At 39.8% G+C, this 26,931-nt stretch overlaps 1 protein-coding gene across 1 annotated transcript; it reads right to left on the bottom strand.

Annotated features, from left to right (window-relative positions):
• Nucleotides 1-13,549: 13,549 nt before the first annotated feature.
• Nucleotides 13,550-14,764, bottom strand: LOC138190623 (uncharacterized). The gene has a single exon (XM_069134373.1). It carries the CDS (start codon nucleotides 14,762-14,764, stop codon nucleotides 13,550-13,552), a length of 1,215 nt encoding a protein of 404 aa, XP_068990474.1.
• Between the last annotated feature and the right edge of the window lie 12,167 nt (nucleotides 14,765-26,931).

The raw sequence follows: 26,931 nt of genomic DNA, 5'->3' as shown, positions 1-26,931 counted from the left end.
TACCTGTATTACTTTCCACGTTCATTTCGTATGCTATTTTCGCACAGATACGTTGTCTAACTGAAGAAGTACACAGAGTCCAAAACACTTTTCATATCAAACATACCCTATACCGGGACTTGTTTTAAGACATTGTTCAATTTGAATTTCTGAGATGCTGATACAGGCTTATCATCACGTGACTAACTAAAATTATGAAAACAAGTTTACAGTTTCGTATTTGTATAATACTTGAAATGAACTATCACATTTTTTTTTTTTTTTTTATGAAGGTGCACAATTCTAAGGTCACAGCTCTAATTATCTGTTCGGAGGTGTTGACCATAAAATTTTGTTGCTTACTACAGAAGTTGACTATTGAAAGATGACATGAAATTGAATGAGGGGTTTTTGGTATTTTACCTGTATTTACGACGGATGTTTTTGGAAATTGTGATTGAAGACTATTATCACTAGAGGCACACTTTGAGATTCGTGCATATTTGTTGGTAGAAATTCATAAAATAAATTAAATTGATAGATCTTATGAACGTGTAACAAAATCATCAGTAGTCAACCATAATAAGATAAATATTACAAAATTAATTTTTTTTCAAAGCTCTTTATTGCTGCATGAAGCTACAGCTAGTGACTAAATTTACCGCCCAAACGTGCTAAACTTTGTTCAAATAAAAGTGTACAGTATAACTCAATGTCCATAATTTTAAAAAATTCTTAGAATTTGATAGAATTTATCCAAACTATCAATTTTAGACTTCATTGCTCTGTTCTAAAGACACTACTGCGTACGTCCACTACTTTTACATACAGAAAAAAAATGTGTTTATATGTAAACATGGCAATAAAGAATGGATGAAGAAACGTTTTTTGATATACCGAAATCTTATGTAATTCAATAGAAAAAGTAATTAGAACAATAACACGGGCAATTGACTGAAAACAGATTCATTCGAATTGACAAAATATTTTTTCGTCATCTTAAAACGCGATGTTTGGTAAATTCAACAATTTTTTTTTATTTGTAGCTTCTAATTTCAGACATTGTTTAAAAATATCTAATATGTGTTTGAAAATGTTTTAAAAATAGATGCACTACTGTATAATGTATCTAATAATGTCTATCGTGTAGCATCGTTTTGTCTAACAGTACTGATCCATTATCCGAACTTTTTATAGTCAGAATTATTCTCGGCGCTAATTAATTGAGGTAATTGTGGTTATGCTTTGCAATCATGCGTAACAAGAGCCGAATATCCAAAGATGGGGTGGCAACTCAATTTGGTTTCGAAAATTACCTGACAGTTCCCTGTTTTCTGAAAATGTGCGTTATACTCATTCATCTTATACCATCTGTATTACGTTCGATAAATTCCGAATTATAACATCGTTTATCATTACATTGATCATAGTTATTGTCGTGGACACTTAAATTCCAGTCATCGAGGCTGGTATATGTTTTCGTCTGATGGTTGAAGATTTCGGTTTTGTGATGACGGTTATCAATTGAAATTATTCGAGCAGGGCTATAACATTCAATGTCTAATTCCGAGTATCGCCTTCAGCAATACTTTAGTATGGATTCGGGTGGTGAACTAATTCTCTGCGTACTTTTCGACATGCGTCCGTTGGTATTTGGCAATAACAGCATTTTCGATGACTTTCGGGCTTACACCTGAGAAGGCGGGCAAAAAAGTGACTATAACTTGGCATTTTCTCCCCAACGTAATTACTCTATTGATAAAAACTGTACGTCAAAAAAAGTGTGAGTAGCTTGTGCTTTTTAAAATACAATTCATTACCAGTAATATAATTGGTAACTAGCGTTAGTGTAAATCGCGTTTTGAGAAATGTCCTCTGCGATGTTTATGATTTTTGGTTGTCAGGTAATTTGGAACAAAAACGGGTATTTTCCAATTAGTAACATAGAAGACAGCTGAGAGTCGATTTTTTTTAAATAAGAACACGACGATTATTCGAAACTTGAAATTGATTTTTGACTTATTTGCTCCAGTTGGCAATGTGTTTTTGAAACATTTGTAATTGGTTTTCAAACTTGATCGTAGCTAACGCGACTAAGCATCTAAGGATTCCGCGTCCAAATTTGAAAAAGATTTATCGACTCGTGTCTCGGACATTGTAAACACTGTTTTTGTGAACTATGTTTCCAAAAATACGAGTTCTCGGGATGGGAAGGGATTGGGAGTATCATCAATAGTTGATAATATTATAACTCGAGAACGGCTCGAATTACGGAAAAATGCAATACGAAGAAGTTTCATTTTGATCCAAACTTATTTCTAATCCATCGTGTAAAGTATCGATAATAATAAGAAAAATCCAATTTTACCGCCACAGTCAGCACTCAAGTAAAACCTCCGTAAGTTCTAAAATTCTTTCAATTTTGCAATAATATTTATACACGGTACTCTTGAAATTGTATATTCTTATGAGTTGCATAAAATTCGATTTCTTCAAAATTCGACTTCGCTTTAAGCCATTTATGGACACAGCATTGAATCATTTCCAAATTTGACGCGAACCCGTACCTCCGATCATCATGCCGTCACCTATGCCACCATAGAAATAGTAAGTATACACGTATAATAAGTAGATTGTCCTTTCCGGATGAATTCAAGCTGTCTTCAAATTCTCAATGATTTTGGTTCATATTTTAAGTTTCGTCGCATGATTCAAACACATTTTGTTCAGCGATAGGTAATTTAGCGCATTGTTGTAAATTTTGGAACCATACATTGTACAGTTATTTACGTCAAGAAGGATCTGTCCAACAAGTAAATCCATTCTTTCCTGATGTTTTGAAAACTGAAAATCCAATGACGAATAGTTGATTCCATGGTTAGCCAACTTGTTTACGAGTTTTTTCAGTACGAAACCTGCACGCTGGACGGATACTTTTAGATTTTTACTCCGTTCACTATGCATAAATATTATTCAGGCAGAGAGATCAGGTATTTTGGAAAGTTTTATCCACACCCATACGTTCTGTTTTAAGCGGTGGAGGTTTCGTAAGGCATGTCAAGAAATACATAGAAAATGAACATTCTACTACTATTCCGCAATGAAATCGAATAAAGGTGAAGAGAAAAATGGCGTTGAGTGAAAGAGAAATTATTGTCATAAAAGAAAAAAGAGTACGATACTAGGACTGATAATGTACGATCCGTGAATCACTTTGAAACTGGTGCCAGTAATCTCTAATTGGTTAAGAAGATTTTCGTAACTTTCGTGGGCTAAAAACGTTCGTTAAAAACCGTATGCCACGCTGTGAAAACTCTCTCATTCTAATCCATCGAATTCTTTTGCATCAAACATCCACGAACTATGTTGGAAATCTCGAGCTACTCAACACGAATGAATAAAGTTAAAATTTTTGTACAATTGATTACATCTGGGATATTATTTCAAATCAGAATATATTTTGTAATAAAGGATACCGCAGGATCCTTATAGAAATTGGCTCCTGATCAGATTGAATGGATTGTCAGTGTATTACGTAGTACATATCCTCGCGATCAAAATTTCTCATGGACACAAGTCCCAAAAATCAGTAGTTTCCGAGATACAGGATTCGGTAGGCGGGTGTATGGATTTTTTGATATCTATGGATTACGCGACTTTTACCCGTTACAAAGCTTCAAGGGGGACTTGAAATCGAATATATCACTCAAGAACTGCACAATTGATTCACAGAGACTCCGCAGACGCGTGAAGAACACGACAGGTCGATTATTGCGAAAGTCGGAGGGTCTCGTTCTTCACGCGAGATCTAACATTGCACTTCCTTCCAGTAAACCAGCGAGTTCTTGGATCGAATGAATCACAGCTTCCTGCCCATCTTTGAGAATCAACCGTCAAGTTTTTTGAGTGATTTGTTTGACTTCAAATCCCCTTGAAGCTTTGTAATTCATGAAAATCACGAAATCCGAAGACATCAAAAAATCTAGACACCTTTCTTCCGAAGCCAGTATCTCGGAAACTACTGATTTTTGTGACTTGCGTCCATGAGAACTTTTGATACTATCCATCTTACTGATAGATCAAAAGAAGGTTTTTTTTATAATCGCTTTTGTAGCAAACACCTCTCTATTAGTTTTCCGTTGAATGTCAGAAGGAAATCTTATTTTGTTAGTCAGGCGATTGAATCATTACTAATTGCAAGAACACTATATCTGGTCTGGAATTGCATAATCGGTGACATTTTCACATCGATGTTACATAAATGCTGGTAATAGTTGAAATAAATTACGTATTCTTTTGACGAAAAGAGCCGAATTTTTTTATTGTTATGTATGTGAGGTACGGCCATAACTATAAGTCCATGGGCCTGGCCGCCAAATGTTAAAATTGCCAGACAGGACTGTGTAATAAGATTCTCATCATATGCCGACATTGTTTGGGGATGATTATTTAATTTCCGCACAGGGAATAATGGACTCACGAAGAGTACAATACTATGGCAACCCTTGCGGAAGAGCGGTATTGCAAGAACAGGTAAATCAACATTGCGGTTGGTACTTTCATGATTTTTTTCGAATTTTTGTCGTCCTGAAAAGGGCCGGGGCTTGTTCATTCAACAGACTTGCTTATCCCGACGGAGTTGATGACTGGAAAAACCGCTATCTGGCCTGTACAGAAACTGAGAACTAGGTGCGGCCACGTATGATACTGCCACGGTTCGGTAGACTTGAAAGTCAAGAGTAGACATTCGGGCCCGACGGTGAAAAACGCTGGGCGCTCTTTTGCTAATGATTGTCCGATTCCGTAAAGTCGTAAACCTCCCCTTCTATATCTTTGGGTCCGGGCGAGCGATGATCACGGCGAAAATGCTGCCGAGTTTGAGCTTCGAAAGTTATTTCCATCAACAGCCATGGCAGGTACTGGAGCGACGATCGCCTTCCTAACGGTCATAGAGACCAGGAAGTCGTGAGCATAAAGTAATACTAAGGAGACCGAACTCAGACGAAGCTGGGTTCAAAAGTTGGCTCGTTTTATTGCATGAAAATGGCTAAGTCCGCAGAACGGAATAGCTACATGCTCGCGCATGCGCTGTTCGCAGTATAGCCATGTCCTTTTCTTTCTCAGTAAGGGCAGACGATATACGGATTTTGGCTTGTCGCGGATTGTAGCTTAACTATATAACACAGCCAAGAAAGCCTTGCACGATAATTTTGAAGACACTTCATATTACCTGTACCATGAGTTTCAAAGCCACACGTTGTTTATTCATCAATTTATAACAAGAAATGTAAATTTTTTTTTCCACTTCAATTTGCATTTTGCAACTAAACAAATAGATGAAATTGATCTCACGACAGCTTTTTTTATCGAGAATGATGAGACGAACAACTTTTGTTTGAACAGTTTTCATGTATGAGCCATAACAAAGACGTTATTTAACAAAATGTGGGGTCTCAAAAGTTTAAACAATCGCTACGGACAAACCCGGACCTAACTTTTTGGGGCATGGTGGAAAATATGTTCGTCCGCCTCTAATGAACCTATAAAAAAATCGGCTAACCTACCTTATTCCAGAACAGAACTTAATTTTGTTCTCCTGGACTGCTAGTCTCCATGCTGAGACGGATCGGCGGTACCCCTGACCTCGACGTCCCTCAGTGTTATGCGGGCTTTGGACGCTCGATAGATTCGCGAGAAGCTAGAGAAAAAAATCTGCGTGGTGCTGAAAAGGGCTGATTGGTCAAGATGTGCGAATAGAAGTGCTGTACAAGTTCAATAGATAAAGTAACGCCTTACTCAAGCTGCTGCTGCTGTACTGAAGGTCCTGCTCGTTCCAACCGCTGAACTGAAATGTGTGGAATGCAGCCGCGCGCTCAGATTTAAATACACAATCGAGCGCACTGGGAACGCTGCGACGAGTCTATTAGCCCGAGCTGACATAGTGGGGAGTTCCAGAGACAGAAAACGCTGGCTTATCGATTTACACTGATTAATTTTATTTTTCACCGATTACAATTGCCATCTTATCAACTAAACTGTGCAAAATTTTTACCTGAAATAATAAAAATTGAAAGGATTGTGAATTAGAAAAATTGGAATCTCAATTACGTAAGTTTTAAAGTTTTATTGACGATGAGTATTAGAACTAGAAAAACGGCTACCCCGGTTATATGTTATGTAACGTGGCATTTCGGTTAGGCCTGCCCGTTACAAGGTACTCCCTGAACTTCGGGCGGAATCCAGGAATTAGGGTTTCGGAAATCGAGTCGCGAGATAATCACAGAGAGCGCCAGAACTGGAGTCACGCATCCGGGCTTCGACAGGGACGAAATAGCGAATTACGAATAAGATATTGCAGGCTTTTGTTTTTCTTTTTTTTTTTCGAGTACACCGGCCACAAGCCAGCGACCGACTCCGACGCCGAAGATATTTCGAGGCAAGGCGAAACCGCGGAGATCTCGCGGGAAGGATACCGAGGCTGCGGAGGGGGAGACAACGCAGATCCCTGCAGCGCGGGAGTCCAAGGCGGAAGCGATTCCCGCTGGCGGCCGGCGCGCCGCAGCCTCCCCGCTCACCCCGCCTACACCCGACCGAGGCAACCGCGAGGGACCAGCTAGCGACGAGGGAGCACCACCCCGCCCAACCCCCGGACACCGTAGAGCTGCGCGGAAGACGACATCGCGATCTAGCGTTAAGTTCTGCGCCGCGTAGCGACGACAGGTGCGCGTCAGGTTGCGCAATCTCCAAAATCGATGACAGATCGATTGTAGCGCATTCTTAGGGTAATGACGTCACGAAGGACGAGACCGGCGTTGCGGCCGATCGACCATGAGAGATCACTCTAGTTCTGGCGATCGAGCAGGGAGGTGACGTTGCGCTTGAGTAAGTAAGGGATTTCAGTGGTTGCGCGAAAAAGTTCGTTGGGTTTCGAGGCACGATGGACGGGCACCGACATGAGGAAGTTGGAAGCTTTGTGAGGTGGATGTGGAGCGGTAAGCGTTGCTGATATCCTCGAGATCGAATTTTGAGAGCGATTGAGCGAGGGCTTGTCCGAGAAAGGATACCCGTTTGTAATTTGCTTGTCGAGAAATCCTCGTAATTCGTTTGCCGATTCGTTTGGTGACCGTAGCCTGAGTTGCGCGTGATAAAGTAGAGCCAATTTCGAGTGATCGAGAAGGTCGAGTCGAGCCGCGTGTTGAGCCGAGGCACTATTGTCTCGAATTTGAGTGTAACCAAATTCCGTTACACGGGGTCACGTCAAATCAGTACGATAAAATATCATTTCTCGTGTAGGTCGCGAGCCGTCGAAAGGGGAGCGTTCGAATTCGCGAACCGCGTCCCGACGTCACGGAGAAAGTTGAGCTCGGGTGCGTGTTGATAAGAATTTTTTTTTTTTGTAGAGGACAGTCGCGGGTAACGCGGCGAGCCCCTTTTTCGTTTGGGCTTTTGCATTATTGGTTAGTAATAAGGTGGCAATTAACGCCCGTAGGCATAAGTAATTTTTTTTTTGATTTATTACCGATCGCGGACAGCGTCGGTCGGGATTTCGGTTCCGTTTTCGTCCAGGAGTTTATTATTAAGTTGGCGATTAGCGCCATTCCGGAGAGGTCTTCTAGATCTATTAATTTTTTTTAGTTTTTTCTTTTTTTTGTTTAATCTGAGTATTTGTATTTGGAATCGCGAAGAGCGACTTTTGAAGTATCATTTCTTTTGTTTTGTATTATCGCTGGCTGGAAATATATTATTTTAATTTTATTATTGCTTTGTAAAATAACGTGTTGGCGTACGTGTGTCGTATCTCTCTCCACCCCAAAAATTACCCCTCCCCTCTCCGCGGTACTGAGCTATCGAGTATATGGTCGCGGTATATCGCATTACCGATTTCGAGGCGTGTTGATCACGCCAGGCGTCCAACAAATTTCGCGATATTGTTTTAGGTCCAGGATACCTCGCGGACGCCGATTTATTGTGCACGCGGTAAGTTCTCGGTCATTTTGTCCGAGTGACCGAGGAGCGGGAAAAATCCACGTCACAGTTATTATCTATGACTAGTTTGTTTTTGTAGCATCTCTTCACTCGTGTCACGTATATCGTGGCATAGTGATGAAAATACAAAGAATGGACTTTAAGAATCAATACATTTTCATTCATACGATTCTACGAATCGATGCTTCCGATAAAAAGTGCATCGACTCTGAATAATCGTTAAATCACTAAGGAGGAATTCTATTTTTGATAAAAACAAATATTATTTAATTACTGTACACGTTTGTATCCAATGTTATGTCCCAGCCGATAATTACGGCCGTACGTTCTTTGTACCGTAACTTACCGACGTGTAATTACCATAAGAGAGCTTTACAGGCTCATACCATAGTTGTAATACCCATATAGATCTAGATACATTTACCATCTTAGCGAGCAATGGTTTTGCACCGACGATCTGGGTACAACATACCATCCGTTATTTCACAAGCAAGCTTACATTCGTGTAATGCTATGCTGTATATAATATACATGTATATCTTTTTCATTTTTAACGTTATATTTTCAATATAATCCCACACATGAACCGCATGGCTTATAATCGAAATTTACAAACTCAGATTCAAAATGTCGTTTTCAGAACGCGGAAAAGCATTCTTGCGACTAAATATCTTGTCCACACTGCGCCAATTGGCCTCTTTAAGACCAATCGTCTTGCACTAACATGGCTTAAGACCAATCAGAAGTCTTTCCAAAACCTCCCACTATTGAAGATCATTTTCGAATCAGACTGATGTAAAAAAGAATCATTTTAGACACCAGAGAGAACGGAACTAAATAAAACTCAGAACCGATTAAGACTTCAGACATGACAGAACACATTCAAGTTACTAGCAGTGCAGATCATTCTGAATTATAAAACGATCATATTCAAAAACTTCAAAACTTAATATAACTAACGTGATTCCATTAGTGAATCACGTAAGTGAATAACACCATTGTCAAATTGAACCTTGAAAATCGATTGAAAGAACCTCTTATAGTTAATAAATGTGTATTCGAATCAAAATTTCGTGTAAAAAAATTATTTCAACCATACATAGTGATAGTAGGCATGAACCACAACGACACAATTCCAGATTGAGAAAGGCTGAAGGAGAAATCAATACGAGAAGATCATCGAAGTTCTTTTCAACGTAACAACGGTACACCAATATATATCAGTGTGAGACTGCACCAATCAAACAGTATGCATTACTGAAATGTCTTCAGCAGCCTCTTTTAAAACAGGTGATAGGAACAGTGAACTTTTTTCACTACAGATATGAAAAATTTTCCTGTTCTACAGGAACCGACAGGAACAAACAACACAGGCAGCATTAGTGAGTTGAAATTTCTCGCTAAACATTCACCCCATTTGCGATTTATTTTATTTTTATTCAAATTCGCAGAAACTTATACCCAAACATGGAGTCGATTCGCATAAAGTAGTTGTGTGGGAGTGAGTACTCGGAGAGTTTCGACACTCGTCCATACTCGTGCTCGTACTCGGCCTTTTCCCGATAGCTGTCGGTAAATTGTCGCGAGTCAAAGGAAAATTTTAGTCATCGTCGGACTCGTCGATGAACTTCCAGACCAGTCGGTAATCCTCGCCATCCTTTTCGTATGCTTGTCTGTAGGACGGTCGAGGACAGGCGAATAATTTCGTGGCTATACCCAAATCCAAGTAAGTACAAGTATCCACGAGTAGTTTGGGAAGTTAGACTTGACAACGGCTATAAGCGTGAATAATTGCACTTGTGGATACTCGCGACGTGTCTGGGACCGTCTTAGAAACGTATCGATTCCATGATGTTCTTAACTTGGCAAAAACAAGCAATAATCGATTAATCGCATGTCAAAAAATGGCTAAAGAATTCCGCACTACGGAAACACGTTTTTTCTAACCTCCCGTTTCTCTGATGTCAGAGAAAATAGGAAGTTATTGTAATCACCCCGAAAATGAAAAGTTGAGTTCTCACTAGATCTCCACGTTTTGAGGTCCGGAGAATCACCTCCAATCATTTTCAAATGGACGTCTGTGTGTACGTATGTATGCATGTATGTATGTATGTATGTATAATATGTATGTATGAGCGTGATCAATTTTTTGTCCGACGATATCTTGAGAACGAGTAGTTATAGGTTTTGATGAACTTGGTCTTAATCGACGTACATCGATTCTTCAGACTTAGACCTGATTAGATTTTGGCTGTGATTGGTTTAGTAGTTTTAGAATAATTTGAAAAACCAAATTCACAAAAATAAAATAAAAATGGTTTCATCTTCGCAACGGATGAACGGATTTGCATAAAAATTGGTATCCGAAGGTGTTTGGGGTCGCTGATCACATATTTGAAGTCACATTTGTAAAATAAAGATTTCACGTAGTAAATATGCTCGAAAAAAATTAAAACATTCGGAGTTTGATGAAAATTTAAAAATTCATGTTCTTTGGGTCGCTGATCACAAATCTGAACTCGGATTCGCGAAATGCATAATGACAGATTCAAAATTCGTAAAAAAACGCTCGTTTGGCCTCTTGTATCGAAATATACTAATTTCTCGCACAAATAACGGGAAGTTCAAAGGCTAGCTCACAGTCAGCCCAAATCTGCTTGTTTTTTATCACGTTGGCATCATTGGATATTTAATTTTTCGACATTGCACCAATATTGATTATGGTTGTCAAATAGTAATATCGCGTACTGAAAAAGAAAAAAAATCGTTCTAGTGTTTTTGTAGATCTTGAAGCGATTCGAGACGATGCATTGATATCTGAGCTTTTAAAAAAGAATATTTGTAGCTCGTGGATATGGTAATTTGATAAATACTGAATGCATATACACGAGGCATTCCATGTCATCACGATCAAGATTCTACGTCAATATCTCAGATTGGCTTTATAATTTTTTCTATGACAGTACATGATGAAAAACACAATCGCAATTTTTTTTTTTTAGAATCTCGACCCAGCGCGTCTGAAGTATGATTTAACTCTAGGACCCTATACTACCTGTACAAAATAAATAACCTAAAGAGGGATCACGCACACCCCAGCACTTCGAATCAGGTTTTTTTTTCATTCGAAAGCTGAAAGACTGAAGAATTGAATAGGACATACGAAAAAAACCTACTATGAATTTTTTGCCGTGAAAAATTCAATTCAACAAATGTGAGAACAATGATTTTCGGACTAAAAATAGTTCAAAATTTCTAACACTTTTCACAAGCATATTTTGGACAGTATTTTCGTTGATTCCTGAAAAAGACTGTATGGACCAAGCTTAAAAAAATTCGAAGTTCTTCATGAATTTTACAAAGGGGAAAGATGGCAGTCTTTTTTAAATTTGCAATTGATTTGGCGTCGGTTCTTGACGAAAAAGCTATTGATAAATGTTCCAAAAATGTATATTATGTCAAAAAACAGTGTTTTTCATTTCAAAAAAATATAATAAATGATATCGAGCTGATTATACGTGAAATTATTAAAAAAATAATACATTTAGCTTAACGTACAAGATATTGTACCGGAGTAGATAGGATATAACAGTTCTAAATCAAAAAATACCCATGATATTGCTACCGGCGGTTAACATACATGACGTCACCAGTACAATCGCTCGATTTTGCCGTGTGACGAGCGGCCATTTTGATAGCAGCCATTTTGATTTTTTGCTTGGTCGGATGAGCAGCCATTTTGATTTTTTTACCGTCATCCGTAAACTTTCACGCTAATATTTTGCCCTCAGGGCGAAAAAAAGTATTTTCAGCATACCATTTTGATTTTTTCACCGTCACCCGTAAACTTCCATGCTAATAGTTTACCCCTAGGGTGAAAAATAATATTTTCCACATACTTCGAATACATTCTTTTGTGTTAATTGACCGGATGGCGACACCGCAATGAGATGGGCCGGGAATGTTGATGATAATTTGTAAACTTTCACTTTCAAGAATTTATTATGGGGGCAGAGTGTGGTTGATTGGTATATAAATCGCAAGCTCATTCAACACGTTATGTTGTTCTCATAGTTTTCCTATTGTGAACTTCAGTATCCATAGTACGTAAAATTTATAAAATCTACATCGAACGTGATGGATCTAAATAAAATCAACCTCGTCTGTCGCCTGGAAACGCTACCCACTAAGAGAATGTCAGATCTGGAGGTTGGGGAGGAGTACAACGTGACGGGGGTAAGACGTGTAAATACTAAGTACGGCACGAGTATTCTTCTCGCGCTAAATGAGCAATTCGGAATATTTTTACCCCCCCGAATCGTAAGTCACATGGAAAATGATGTGGTGCAATTCAACGGGATGCAGAAGACGATAATCGAGGGCATTCTACGAATGAAATATCAAGGAGGCGAATACAACAAATTTGAATTTTTGTGTGACAGATGAGCAATTTGAGCGTAACAAAAAGCACTGTTCCAACTTGCAATATGGAGATGATCATGGACATTCAAAGTTTCGTTGGCCTCGACGATAAATTTATACCCAAGGAACTTTGCATCATAAACATAAACTCATCGGGTTTGAGCCGCATTCTCTTCAAACCGCCGTACGCTTGGGCAGATCTACCAGCTGAACACAAAGCTACTAACGCTTGGCTAACACGAAATTTTCACAGAATACCATGGAATGCGGGAATCGAACCTTATGCTGAGGTGCAGAAAATTGTAACAACATGCTATGTATATGTCAAAGGTGAGGAGAAGAAACGGTGGCTGACGAAGATCCTTGATGGGGCAAAACAAGTAGGTAATAAACATCGAAGATTTACATATTTCACCACCATCACTGGAAAAACTGAAACATATGGAAGAGGCGGGTTGGTGCTGTGATTATCATGGAAACGCTTCAACGGAATACAACTGCGCCTTCGAAAATGTTCAGCGTTTGAAGAAGTGGTATGTTAAGGAGTGCACGGGGTCTCTCGCGAAATCGTTCTGTCTATTCGACAAAACAAAAAAATGTAAATATCATGCGTAGAAAAAAATATTAATAGAATTTATTGTAGTTATATATATATTTCAAATTACAGTTGCACCTAATTTTGAGTAATATAATTTATTCGAATAAATGAAAAATTTATATATAAATGTATACCTATATGTATATGAATGTATATGAATGTATTGTTGGAGGCAGCATCTGTTAAAAGAAAGAAAAATACTTATTAATCACAGTTTATTGATGGCATAATTAGCATTATTTCATAGCTTTGTCATACGGTACACCATAACCCTGAAGTTAAATCCCCAAATAGTTTAAAGAAAGGAATATTCCATTAATAGGTAGAAATTTTCTATCGTTTTATTTATCACGTGGGTGGGGGTGGGTGAACTTTTCAAATAATAGCGGTTGGATGCTTTGAATAGATGTTTTTTATTTATCAACAATTACATTCTGTTTTCAGCTTATACATAATAATGGTGATAGATCATCATATTTTAAATTGAGCAAATAACCTTACACATATTTTCATTATTCACACAATAATAGTAATAATAATTAAACATCCTATCTCAAAATTGACTTATACCAATTTTTTTACAGTACCACTAATCGAATTATATTCAACAATGCGGTCATGCAAGATCATGCAGTATGCAGAAGTGTGTGGGGGGAACGCAATGCTAGAGTCAAATTCCAATCGAATGTCCACAGGTCCAGTTTTCAATGTTTCGTTCTGCTTGGAGCAATCGATGGCGATAAGGGGGGCTTGGTTTATGAATTCACGCTTCGATAGCAAAGGCTCAGCTTCTTTGTTGTAGTAGGTCATTTGAAACCGAACATACATATCATAGAGAATGGCGTATTGATTATTGTATAGATCAAGATTCATATTTCCGTAGGGATAGCACTGTGAGTTGAGGAAGAGTTTTACATCTCTGATCCGACAATGATCAAATACGCTGGCATTTCTCAGCGGCTCGTTTCTCCTTGCAGTTTGAAATCCTAGAACGACATATATCGGCTTCTCAAGCTGCGTCGATGTCTTGATTGACCATATATGCCGCGTTGTTGATGGGAGCATCGGATACACGTACGTTTCCCAAGAACAAAAACTCATGAATATGGCCGGATCCTTGGCGATGTAGTTGAGTAGCTGGATTTTCGGTTTATCTGCCAGTTTGATGTAGGGCAACAACCACTCGATTTTATTTAGGGTGATTTTAAAGTTTTCCGTGATCGAGGTCTGAATTACGGCATTCAAATCAGTGTTGGAACGTGTGAGAATTAACTCATGTTTAGCATTAACAACAACTCGACAATAATCCTCGGCGAAGCCTAGCACATAATTTAACGGTAAAACAACATCGAAATTTCCAGCGGCATCGGTTAGTTCGTTATCCCCATTCAACCACCCGGTATTCTCCAGACTATATTGCTGGCCTGGACTCAAGGATACGTAACTCTTCATAGTGCTGGTGATGCCAACATTTTTATTCCGATCAATCACTACACCGTTCAACTCATAGCGAACTTCCTCAAACAAATGGCAAACGGCCATATTGATCAATTTCGTAACCGTCACCGCAGCCACGCCATCATCCTTTGTGATTTTTCCATGAATGTGTAGAGAGCTTTTACTGGGCAGTAGACAAAAGTCTTGATGTTGGACAACAATATAGATTTCATCGTTGTTCTGGAAGGTGGAATGCGCAAACGGCTGATGAGCATGAATCTCAGAGTGCGCAATCGATTCGTCGAATACCATAGGTTTCTGTATTCTTATTATTTCTTCCATGGTAACACACACACGCGGGATACAGCGAACACGAATTATTATTTTCCAAAATTTCCACGTAATCAAAGACCCAGGCTCTGGAGAAACCGAACGTTCATAGGTGTCAGTCTCGTGGGCGGTGCAAACGTTGTCAGAGGTGTCGGGCGACTGATGATTTGTGCCCATGACGTCTGACTTTTATAACTCTTACCCAACTTTCTCGACTCAAACACGATCCCCATTATTTCAGTGTTTTTACGTGTAAACGCACAGTGAAGTCTACCACATGGTTGCACGTGACTTCACTGTTCAGCTCGTTGTCGTTAGCTCTCAGACTGAGGGTGATGTCGGAGGGTAGCTTCTTAGGCAGAAATTTTTCAATATCCTCAATTTCATAGCTTACCGTCTGCTGTTATCCGCCCGTTTCAGGTAAAATTTATTACACGTCTCATAAATATTGGGTATTGAATTGAATGTGAGGAACTCGACGAGTCCGAGAACATAGTTTTTCTCCGGTGATAACTCGATTGGGGGCAAATATTGAGCCTCCAGCACGGAGGATGTGCCTGACAGTGTTAATGTCAACGATTCCGACATGACTGATGCTTGCTCCTGCGGCACTTGTCTTTTTATAACTGTTCGCTGAGAAATTTGAGGCATAAGTGCCCGCAAATCACAGTATCATATTCCTGATACCTCTTATGATTGTATTCAACGCTACCAACACCGAGATACCTCATCAGGTCCTTAGGCGGTTTCAAATCACCGAAACTATCGAAATACGCAATATCGCACCATTTTTCTTGTACGCAACCCAATGTGTCCCTGAGCCGTTTTTATCAACAAGATTAATAATTGTAGATTCTCGCATTTTTGCTCCCGATTTAGGCAGATCATTCCGCATGAAAACACCGCGAAAATGCGAAATTTTCATATTTTTAGCATAGTTGCGTAAATCAATGTTGGCGAGAGCTCGGTGTGGTAGCTTTATCAGTTTTTTGCCGGACGTAAGTACGGGCCCATTCCGCTGCGGTAGGGTCGCAGGTATAATCCGTTGCCCAAAGCAATCGCCTCCATTGTTGTATTGTGCCGTTTGGTCTCGTTCAACCGATGTTTGTTGACACTAGCTTCGTTGACAGCTTTAGCTATACCCGCAGCACCACCCGCAAGAGCTCCAGTAGCGCTCAGACCGGCCAGAATTGGAATAAGAAACGGCAGGAAGCCGCCAATTTTATCAGGCACAGGTATAACGTGAGGCATACGAGCATTCTTCCCAGTCCCTCGCGCAGCCGCACAAGCACCCGCCAACGCCGACTCGACGGCTTTATAACCCGGTCGCATGGCGACCTTTGCTGCTGTGATGATGGATTTAAGATTCACCGTTCTCTTCCGCTATTTACTCTTACCACCTGTTCTAGATTTCTTCTTCGCAGCCACTCCAAGTTTCGACCGCTTCGCAGCTAAGCCCATTCCGAGTTTAGATTTAGCTTTCACGGTGTTGGTGACTCCCCAGGATATCGCCTTTTCACCCACGCTAGCGTTCTTGGCCGAGACGCGATTCCACGCCTTCTCAGCGAGCGCTTTGTCGGCAAGATTTCTCGCTGCAATATCGCGATTCTTTGCGTGTGCAATGTCGTGGTCTTTACCCGCAGCATCCAGCGGAATGATCTCCAAATCGCCACGAGTCAACTTCTTGGTTAATTTCATTCCAAGTCCGCAGTATTGATACCCTTGTACGTGCAATTCAACTGAGAGATGATTGATGATTTTATTTATCAAACCACCACCGCATTTCTTCCGTGTGCACGTCCTCGTAGTCGGGCAACAACTAACGTGACTTCTATAAAAGGAGGAATTTATATACCGTGATCTCAGTTCTCGTTGTCATGCTAACGAAGCATCATGAGATTTCAAGATCAGCCCGATGAACTACCTATCGCGAATTTCGATAAAATGGTTCGACGTGGAAAGAAGAAGATAGAAAAACGACATGGAAAATTGCTGCCAAATACCGTGAGAACAATTTTTTGCGGGCCATCCAATTGCGGTAAAACTACACGGAAAAAAAATTCAGCTCGTGGAACTAAATATTAGATAGTTACTTGTAAACAGTTCGTCGAACTAAACGTTCTGTTATTGGAAGAGCACTGCATGGTTCGTATAACTGACTGTTAGTCAGCTGTCATAGCTGTACGTTGTTCAGCTCTCTCAGCTAAACAGCTTCGTTCGAAGAGCTAGACCAGAATTTTTCGGCTCCGCTCACAGCGCTTATTATTAAATAGTACAATTATATTGCTATTAGTATTATTTTTCATCATTATTATCATTATTTATTCAGTGTCATTTACATATTTGAATGGACTATTCAAACAATTATCTATCAACTGTATTTAAATCATATTCATGAAATTTGAAGGTTATGAAATATGTCAACGCACCAGAGCACAGCGCAACTTACAGCTCTTAGAGCAAAACCATTCAGCTGTGAGAGCTGAACAACTTGCAGCTATCAGACCTGACTAATATATAGTTGCTGTAACTACAAGATAGACCGTAGAGTGCGTATAGTTACTGGAGCTGTAGAATACAGCTCGCCGAACAGAATTTTTTTTTCCGTGTAACGCTCTTCTCGCACTCATCACCCACGGCAATGGATTGCGATTCGAAAATGTCTACGTTTATTCGAAATCTCTAATCCAGCCAAAGTATCAAGTTTTGCAAAAGTAACTAGAACCCGTGCAGAGAGTGGGTTATTTCCCCTTTTGCGAGAACGATGAGGTTGTAAAACCGGAAGATAATCGCCCCAACTCTGTTATAATTTCCGACGATGTGGCCTGTGAAAAGCAAGATAATATCAGAGCATACTTCAGCATGGGCAGGCATCGCGATATCAATAGCTTTTATCTAAGTCAAACGTACGCGCGCATTCCAAAACACCTAGTGCGTGACAATGCAAACTTATTGGTGCTATTTCGGCAGGATGATATGAATCTGAAACATACCTGCAAGGATCATGTGAACACAGACATGACGTATCAGCAATTTAAAGACTTGTGCTCGGCATGCTTGAATGATGACAATTACAGTTTTACCGTAATTGACCAGGATAGCGAAATCAATGGGGGGCGATATTGGAAGGGGTTTGACTGTTTTATAAGCATAAACTAACATAAAATTGCACAGTTTCGTTGCAACAATCGAGCCGGCATCATGGAGAGTGTCAAGATTCGTAAGTATAGCGATACATTGAGTGAAATATCGAAAGCATCCGATGTCATACGGCGGAAGCATAAGATGCTCAAGTTGGACAAGGACACGACCGAACAGGTTATGGGCGAGGTATTCAAGCCTTTAGTAACACCGTTGCAAGAATTGGTTGATACCTCAAGACAGCAGCATATTAAACATGAAATTAAAACGGAACTACCGGATGTGATAATGAAGAAAGAAGAAGAAAAACATGACGAGAGTACCGGGGATGACAATGATGATGAGGAGGATGAGGATATGGATGAGGGGAATTTCATGGATGCAAATGATAAAACACTGAAGTTTGGTGAAATTTCGACTACAAGTACGCCGGTGAAGAAAACAATGGATTCCACGGCGCAATATTTGAAAATGTTCAGCACAAGTAAAAAGAGGGATTCGGATACCACATACGGTGTTCGAAAGTTGACAAACGGTTTGATGATTGGTGATACGCCGATCAATTTCACTGATAATCTGGTCAATGTGGGAGATGAAAGTTATGAGAGAACACCTGGATTACTCGAATTACTGTTTAAAAAATCAACCGATGCATCGATTGTAAATGACGTGAATAAGAATAATTATATAAAAATTGTAAGGACGACAAATGCGCATCGAAAACGTTACCAAGTCGATGGAAGCCTTCGAGATGATTGAAAAAGCGCAAAGTATAGAAATTTCATTGCACAACACGTTGGCTCGCCGGAAAAATCAGGTAAAGGCTTACCTGACTATAAGATTGCGCGAAAGGAGGGGCAAGATGTTGATTACGTCTACTGGGATGATCCAAATGAAATTGTAGATCGCCTCCGGCTGCTTATGGCGTCACAGGCTGCAGGCAATACCAACCATTCCAACGAAATAGTCTCCATTATTGAAGAGTTGCGCGAGGCCGGAATCGTTTATTAGCGGCGTGTAAACATAAAATCACCATTTGTTCAGTGACCGTCCACTGATGAGTATAGACATATTCGGACGACACTCGGAGCGTGGTGGTGGCAAAAAATTTATTCGAGGGCCTCCGGGTGTCGGATTCAAAACCACCAACGACAATCAGTACGATATAGACAGCAAACGATTGTGTAATATCGCTGATCCACAGATGGAAAACGATGCCGTTTCCCTAAAAGTTCTCAATACCGCTTCACGATCTATGGCTGTGGATATTGTGGATACTTTGAAATCAAATTTCGAGAGTTTTGCGCATAATCACAACGAGGAGTTGGAACAGCTACGCATAAATAACAAAATCATAGGAAACACGTTGAGTGCATCAAACATATTGGGGAGCAAGCAACACCGACGCCGGAACAGACCAGCAGGGAATTAGTATCGATTGAGGAACCAGAGTGGTTGGACGACAATTCGAAAAATTCAAAGGTAAAGAATTGGGAACAATGAAGACTGTAATAGCTGCCGAACTTCACAGACAGGCTCGACGCAACTATCCGCGCCGATTCGTAGATGTACGCGGACTGGATGAGACCTGGCAAGCTGATCTCGTCGATATGACCGCATACAGCTCGTGCAACAAGGGATACAAATACCTACTAACAATCATCGATATATTTTCCAAGTACGCGTGGGCGATGCCGATAAAGTCCAAGAGTGGGAAAGATGGTTCTGCTGCCATGAAATCTGTACTGACCCAGAGCCGTATACCTACACATCTACACATTGATCAAGGTAAAGAATTTTACAACAGCGAATTCAAAGCCCTCGTGATGCATGACAATATCAACATGTATTCGACATTTAGCAACTTAAAGGCGTCGATATGCGAACGTTTTAATCGAACATTGAAAAATACAATGTGGAAGCGGTTTACTCTCCAAGGATCGTACGAATGGATTAATATTTTGTATGATTTAATGAAGTCCTACAACAGCACCAGACTTCGCACGATTCTAATGAATCCAGTGGATGGTAGCACGGAGAATGAAAAACAGCTGAATCGTAGCGTGTACAAGCCTCGGGAAATCAAACGAAGTGATCGGGCGCGGAAATTCAGTGTAGGCGATCGAGTTCGAATCAGCAAATACAAGAATGTATTCGAAAAAGGCTATACACCCAATTGGACGACTGAAATATTCACCGTAAGTGAGATGAAAAATACCAATCCACCGGCGTACAAACTTACCGATTATCAAGATCATCCCATCCAGGGAGGCTTCTACGAGGAGGAGCTCGGCAAAGTAAAATACCCTGACGGCTACCTTGTGGATAAAGTATTACGCAAACGGGGGAATCAGGTCTATGTGAAGTGGTTGGATTTTGATAGTTCGCACAATAGCTGGATAAACAAAACAGACATGTAACATAATTTGTATGTATTTTCCGAATTACAATAAAAGATTTGAATATACAAATATTTCCACATTTATCTTCTTTGTACGCACGTGTGCCATACTCGGTACTGTGAAAATAATAATAATAATAATAATAATAATAATAATCTGCAATTTTTCCATACGATTATTACACATTTTATTTTTCGAAAAACTTTTTTTCATTTCCTGTAAACTTTTTTTAGTGTTAATCAAATGCGAAAAATGTTTGCGGAAAACTTTTTTTCGTTTTCTGAAAACTTTTCATCATTCTCTGAGAACTTTTCTCGTGGTAAACGAATAAAAATGAATAATTTCTCAATATATCAATAATAAATAAATGAATAATTGTTAAGTATATGAATTCACATTTTCAAATCCAGTCAATATCGTTTCCGCCTGATGGCGGATCGTCCGAGGCGTCAAACGCAAATATTTACAATAATTCCACGTCTACAGTTTTATCCTATAGCTATTGGGGGGCTGGGACAAACCCCCAAGGTACGGTGTCGGTCTGTCCAGCTATCAATTGCCGCTTGTCATCCTGCCAACTCAGAGCCAATTTTTTTTGTACGATCGTGCTTATTTCATGTTTTTTACTTTGTATTAAACACTGGGGGAGGGTCAACTCTTGGTAAGCCATCAGACAGCGCTTATAATCATCAAACGTGATGCTATTTATCGATGAATTTCTTACACCCTTGGCACGCTTACTCACTTTTACGCCACTGTCATATTTTTCCCCATCCTCACCCATCGTAGTAAATGTGTACAGCTTTGCTCGCAGTCCCACAAACTCTGTCATAATTTTACCATTATTTTCATCCTTCATTAGCCCTAGTTGTTTTTTGTTTTTAAGGGGAATACCATACACATTGTCGGGCGGATAGTCAGAGGTGTCAAATATTGTATCTACATCACGTTTGATGATATCGTAGATATTAGGCACATTGAATTGATAAATAAGGCTGTCTGTGTCGGTATACATCAATTTAGCTTGTTTATTCGAAAAGTTGGTTTTAATATAATTATAGTGGAAGTCGTAGAGAAAGATTTTTGACAGATCTAGAATTGATGCGCCGACGTAAATCGGCTTAGCAAAGTGAACTTTGACACGATTCATTTCAATGATAACTACATCCTCATCAAATACGGTGCAGCTATGAAAGTTTGGTCTGGCAATAAGCGTTCTTGCACCACCTCTTCCCTCCCATTTTGTGACCAATTTAACATCTTTATGATTTCGCACATTCTCCATAGTCTTGCCGAACACCGCCTTGTTCATTAGTTTATAAAAGTTTTTCTCAAATTCATTCCTCGACCGCTTACGCATGTCTGTGTTGAGCGTGATGTAAGGCTCGAGCCATGGAGATTGTGCGAACTTTAAAACTCTGTGCACTTTCGTTACTTTCAATCCTAAACTCAAACACTGTTTCAAATTTCTATAGTGCAATACATACTTTGTTTTGGGGTGAAGGGTGGTCGCGAGTTTGGCGTTCTTACTACCTGGAGGAGTAAAATGCTCGGGACAAAGAGGCAAGTCTTTGTGATCCTCGTGGAGTTCTACAGGATAGTCCAAATCTACCTCCAGAAAGTAACCGATCGGCGAATCGTCCGGATGGTTTGTAATATCGATGTGTTGATACTCCCACTCGAACGAGCCGACCGGTAAATGTACGCTCATAGCTGCACCGTACAGGTTATTCACGTCAAAATACGTGAGATACGATTCCACGTTACTCGGGTCAAAATATTTTCCCATGAATCTATTATTGGCCCGAGCGTGTCGATTAGAACATTGTGCTACGCCGCCTCGAATGGCTCTTTCAATAAATAACACCATTTCAGGGTTGTCTAAAAGTTGCAAAGTTACATTGGTATGCTTGAGCATCGCGTCAAAAGCAAGTCCCGGTGCAGTGTAGTAGTGCAACGGATCTAAATCGTATGTTTTGAAGCAGCTAGCGCGGAAATTTTCGAAATTATCGGCAAGCAGAAGAACATCGGTCTTTAATTATAAATCTGAATAGCTCCCCAATGGCTCTAAATGAAATGCCCCCCAAACATTTTTAGCGTGCTCGTAATCGGTGTCTGAAATATTTGCATTGCAGAGGTGCGAGTAGAAATGCTTCTTTGCAGGTAATTGTGTTTCATCAAGCTTCGCCCAACAATCGACGTATTCATAGGGAAACACGCCTTTGCGAGTCATCAAACTGAACTGAGTTGGATTATTATAGAATTTACGCGTGATACGTTTATCGGCATCGGTCAAATATGAGGAAAGTTTATCGATGCTGCTAGCCATAAATCGAAACGAGTCGATGAATCTCAAGTGCATCATTGTTCCATCGACGCGTTTCGTGAAGGATATATATTTTTCCTTATTTATGGGTAGCAGGGTAATTTTACCGGGGAAAGTTGACGCGAGGGATTTTATCAAAAAGTGAGAATCGTAACAGGACAAATTGTGGAAAACTATTGGAATTGTGTGCGACTCTCTGAAATTCAAATTACACCGATCATGAGCAGGACCACGATATTTACCCGTGAAGTGACAGTGATCGTGACACTTTTTCTCCTCAGGGGTAAACGGTTTTTCACAAATATAACAATTCTTAGAACGCATATGACGGTCGCGTTGCACTTGGGTAAGAGACTCCATCGGAATTGTTTTTGACGCGTGACTCTACTTTAATCGATAAATCTTTAAGCTGCTGCATGAACCAATCTATGCAATCGACGCCGCGTTTACTGTGGAACTCCGATAAAGTCTCATCGTACGCGCAATGCACATAGTACGCTACACTGTGTGGGATATGCTTTTGAAATTCACGTGTTTTACGGGTTGAAACGTGATTTTGGAATTGATCAACAGATATAGACTCTAATATACATTCGAGATCGGCGTAAGCGACGAACGGGGCGGTACCCTTGTTCTGAAAATTTGAAAATACCAAATCTTTCGGCTCGGGAAATTCCATGCGTACTTTATTTAGCATAATACAATCTTGCCGATGATTGTCGTAGGCATGTTTCACACTAAAGTGACACAAACATCTGTCGCATAAAAACAGTTGACCATTATGATTAGACAATTGTTTGCTCACCAATCGCGAAAGATCTTTAATCCAAGCAAAGTGGAATCTTGGTGTTAACTCGCGAGCCATATTATTTTTTGGGTTACTCGCAACCATCAGAAGATGAATCGTGTCTAAGTTCGCGGTACTCAAATGATCGCTCAAATAAATTGGCACGATGACGCTGTTATTTGATTTTGCATGATCTGAAAAAGTTTGAGATTCTATATCCCATATACATTGATTCGCAAATTATTCAATCTCTCAAGCTTTTTCACATCATGTAAAGTAGCAGGAAATTTGATACCTGTACAGTCCAACTCGGAAATATAGCGGCGATAATGAAGAGTCCTATTGGTGTTGGTGTTGACTGGGTGGCGGGCAGCAGTGATGGACCAGAGAAGACACCTTTCATCTTTGTTTTCCACGTTCACCACCGCCCTCTTCCGCTGAATGTCCTTGGGCAGCTCAACGAATGTCGAAAGCCCCGCAGCGAGAGGCTGGTACCGGTTGATATTTACGGCAGTATTGAGGATCTCGATCATGCTCCACCCAGAATCGCGTTGTTCAAAATCCTCAACCTTCACAAGTAGATCGTTCCTCGCGTGCGTAAACCAACCGTCTATATCGCTCGAGGGGAGGATCGCGATGTAAGAAGTGTTGAAGCTTTTAACTTCTTCCGCAATCCCCTCGTGCTTTATGTTTTCAAATTTGCACGATAATGTGAGGTTAACCTTCACATTACCCTCCGCGCGCAGTACCAGCCTCAATCGCTCAACGATGATCCGTTGCGCGTCGTCGAAAAAGGCTTGAAAATTTTTATGCCTGTGATTTGTTACAACTCCCGTTCGGATCTGGTTGGCGAAAGCACTATCGACTTCGTCCCACTGCACGCTCGGAGGACTGCCGATATTAGCACCCATCACCACGGCGAGCTGCTGTCGCTGCCGCAGCTGTTGCCGAATCTTTGCTATCCAGGATTGTACGAGCGTGATTGTATGCTGAATTTGTAGTTTCGTCCCTATGCTCGTTCTCGGACGCTTGGAAACGTCACGCAGCAATTGGAGATTTTCCATTCCAACGTCAATCCAGTGCTGGAAGATGTCGTCATTCTCCTGCTCGGGATGCAGCTCGCCCAACAAATCGTGCGCGTTCTCCATCGTTTTGACGATATTTGAGTATGTTTCAGCGGCCATGACTTTAACGCTGATATATGCAGAACTTTGATGAACTTTTGACTTGCACGTATCGTGTAAGACTGATGAGTCTGCATCGGATGCGTTGAGTTAATATATGCAGATAGATCGCAAGAATTTTGGGGGGTGGTAGTGAGAGGTTCAAGCTTTGTACCCCCCGCCCCTCGTCATCCGGCCAATTAACACAAAAGAATGTATTCGAAGTATATGGAAAATATTATTTTCGCCCTGGGGGCAAACTATTAGCGTGAAAGTTTACGGATGACGGTGAAAAAATCAAAATGGCTACTCATCCGACCAAGCAAAAAATCTCACGATCAAACTGTCTGACGATAAAAAATCAAAATGGCTGCTCATCCGACCAAGCAAAAATCAAAATGACTGCTATCAAAATGGCCGCTCGTCACACGGCAAAATCGAGCGATTATACTGGTGACGTCATGTATGTTGACTGCCGGTAGCAATATCATGGGTATTTTTTGATTTAGAACTCTCATATCTTATCTACTGGGATTATTAGCAAAGCTTAAATAAACATTACTGGGTTTGTAATTGGACGTTGCAGTACAGTTTTTTAGAATGGGGATTTCTTTAAGATTATTCAAACAAAATTCTAATTCCATAAGATTGTGGATCATAGCATAGAATTATTTTATATTCTCTGATTGTTAGTCAAGTTATGACACACGTGCTATAAGAATTCGATATCCCAATAGATCGTTGGTGAGAACTTTTCTCTCCAATCAGTCTTGGATCTAAAATTAAGGCAGTTGCACTGAATGAATAAATATAATAATATTTTGGAGAAAATCAGGCTTTAGCATATGAGCCTTAACAATATTTTCTTAGTTTTATTTGCTTCAATATTTACACAACAACAAAATAATCATTCACTCTCATCTTCTACAGGACAATCACGAAAACCATGTTATAAATTGGAACGGACGTAAAGTTAAAATGAAAAGAACGGTTGTGAACTTAGATTTTTTGAGGTATTCGCCTAACGTAACAAAGTAAGGTTAGATGATCAATTCGGTGACTCAGAATCGGCATGTGAATAAAAACGATCATCGTGAGTTATAAGACATGAAGCTATCAATGTGCAAACCGAGCCACTAGATTGATCCAAAAAAGGTTTTAAATTATGAAAAATTATTCGAATATCTCAAATTTCATTATCGTTGAGTGGATAGTGCATGGACAAAGCTGATATTATACAAAAGTGACTCGCCCCGTGGGGTTTGTGATTAATTATGAACGGAGTACACTGTCCAAATACAAAGTCACAGGAAATCTGAAAAAACCGTCTAAGAATTTTCCAGCAAAATTATTTACGCCAGTAACGTTGAACACGAAATAAACAACATTCCTGCTACGCAATACAATTGATTCATAGCAAAGTCGAATAACGCAAGCTGTTACCAATTGGCGAAAAAGTTTTATCATCAGTATGTTAAAAGTAATTGGACATGCTTGACTCTGATGTTTGTGAATAGATTCGAATTTATATCATATATTGATAGGGATGTTGTGTCGTTCGCGTTTAGTATCAATGACGAAAATAACGTTGCTAAAGGCTTAGACAGTTTATAAAAATTTGTAGGTATTCAAGAATAATAAAACGTTTGAAGTCGCGACATTGGCACTATAGTCTCATTTCAATACTAATTTATACAGTATGTGCTGAGTAATAATAATCAAAATTTCATTCTGATTTCTACTTTGTATCAAACTTTAATTTTCCAAGAGTATCTAGTAAAAATTCCATTTCGAAATTCCGTAAAATCGTAAAGTTATAGTCCTCGGTAAAAATTTGTGAGTTATGCGCCGTGGCGTCGCTCAGATACTACGAATGCTATATTTATTTTAATTTAATATGTAACCCGTTTCTTCAATGAATTGGGTTTCGGTTTATATGACGTTTCTTGGTATAGCATTTATGTTTGTATTCCCTCGGCGTAGCCTGTTCAGGTCACATATTTTGAACGTAACGACTATCGAAATAGAAACTTGGCGTGCTTGCAGTCCGTGTGTGTATAACTGTTACTTGAAACGCGCTTTTGGAGAAACAAATTTCCCAAACTGGCGATAAAGATATTTCAGAAACAAATAAATTGATTTCCTTGGCATTCATTTCGGCAATTATACGAACAATAATCGTTTTCGTCTGGACGATGTTTTCCCCCTTTTTTTTTTTCAGTAGTATTTTCAGGCTGAGTATTATGAAAATGGGCCGAGAAAGTGACGGTAACAGAGGAGTTTTACACACAATTGACGTTTAACACAAATAAAAACCCAGCAGCATTTATTTGGTTAATCGACTAGTTCAGGAAGTAAGA

This window comes from Neodiprion pinetum, chromosome 3, assembly GCF_021155775.2.
Source record: "Neodiprion pinetum isolate iyNeoPine1 chromosome 3, iyNeoPine1.2, whole genome shotgun sequence".
Taxonomy (NCBI): domain Eukaryota; kingdom Metazoa; phylum Arthropoda; class Insecta; order Hymenoptera; family Diprionidae; genus Neodiprion; species Neodiprion pinetum.
Note: the sequence above shows the minus strand (reverse complement) of the source record. Positions and strands in the feature narration are given on the sequence as shown.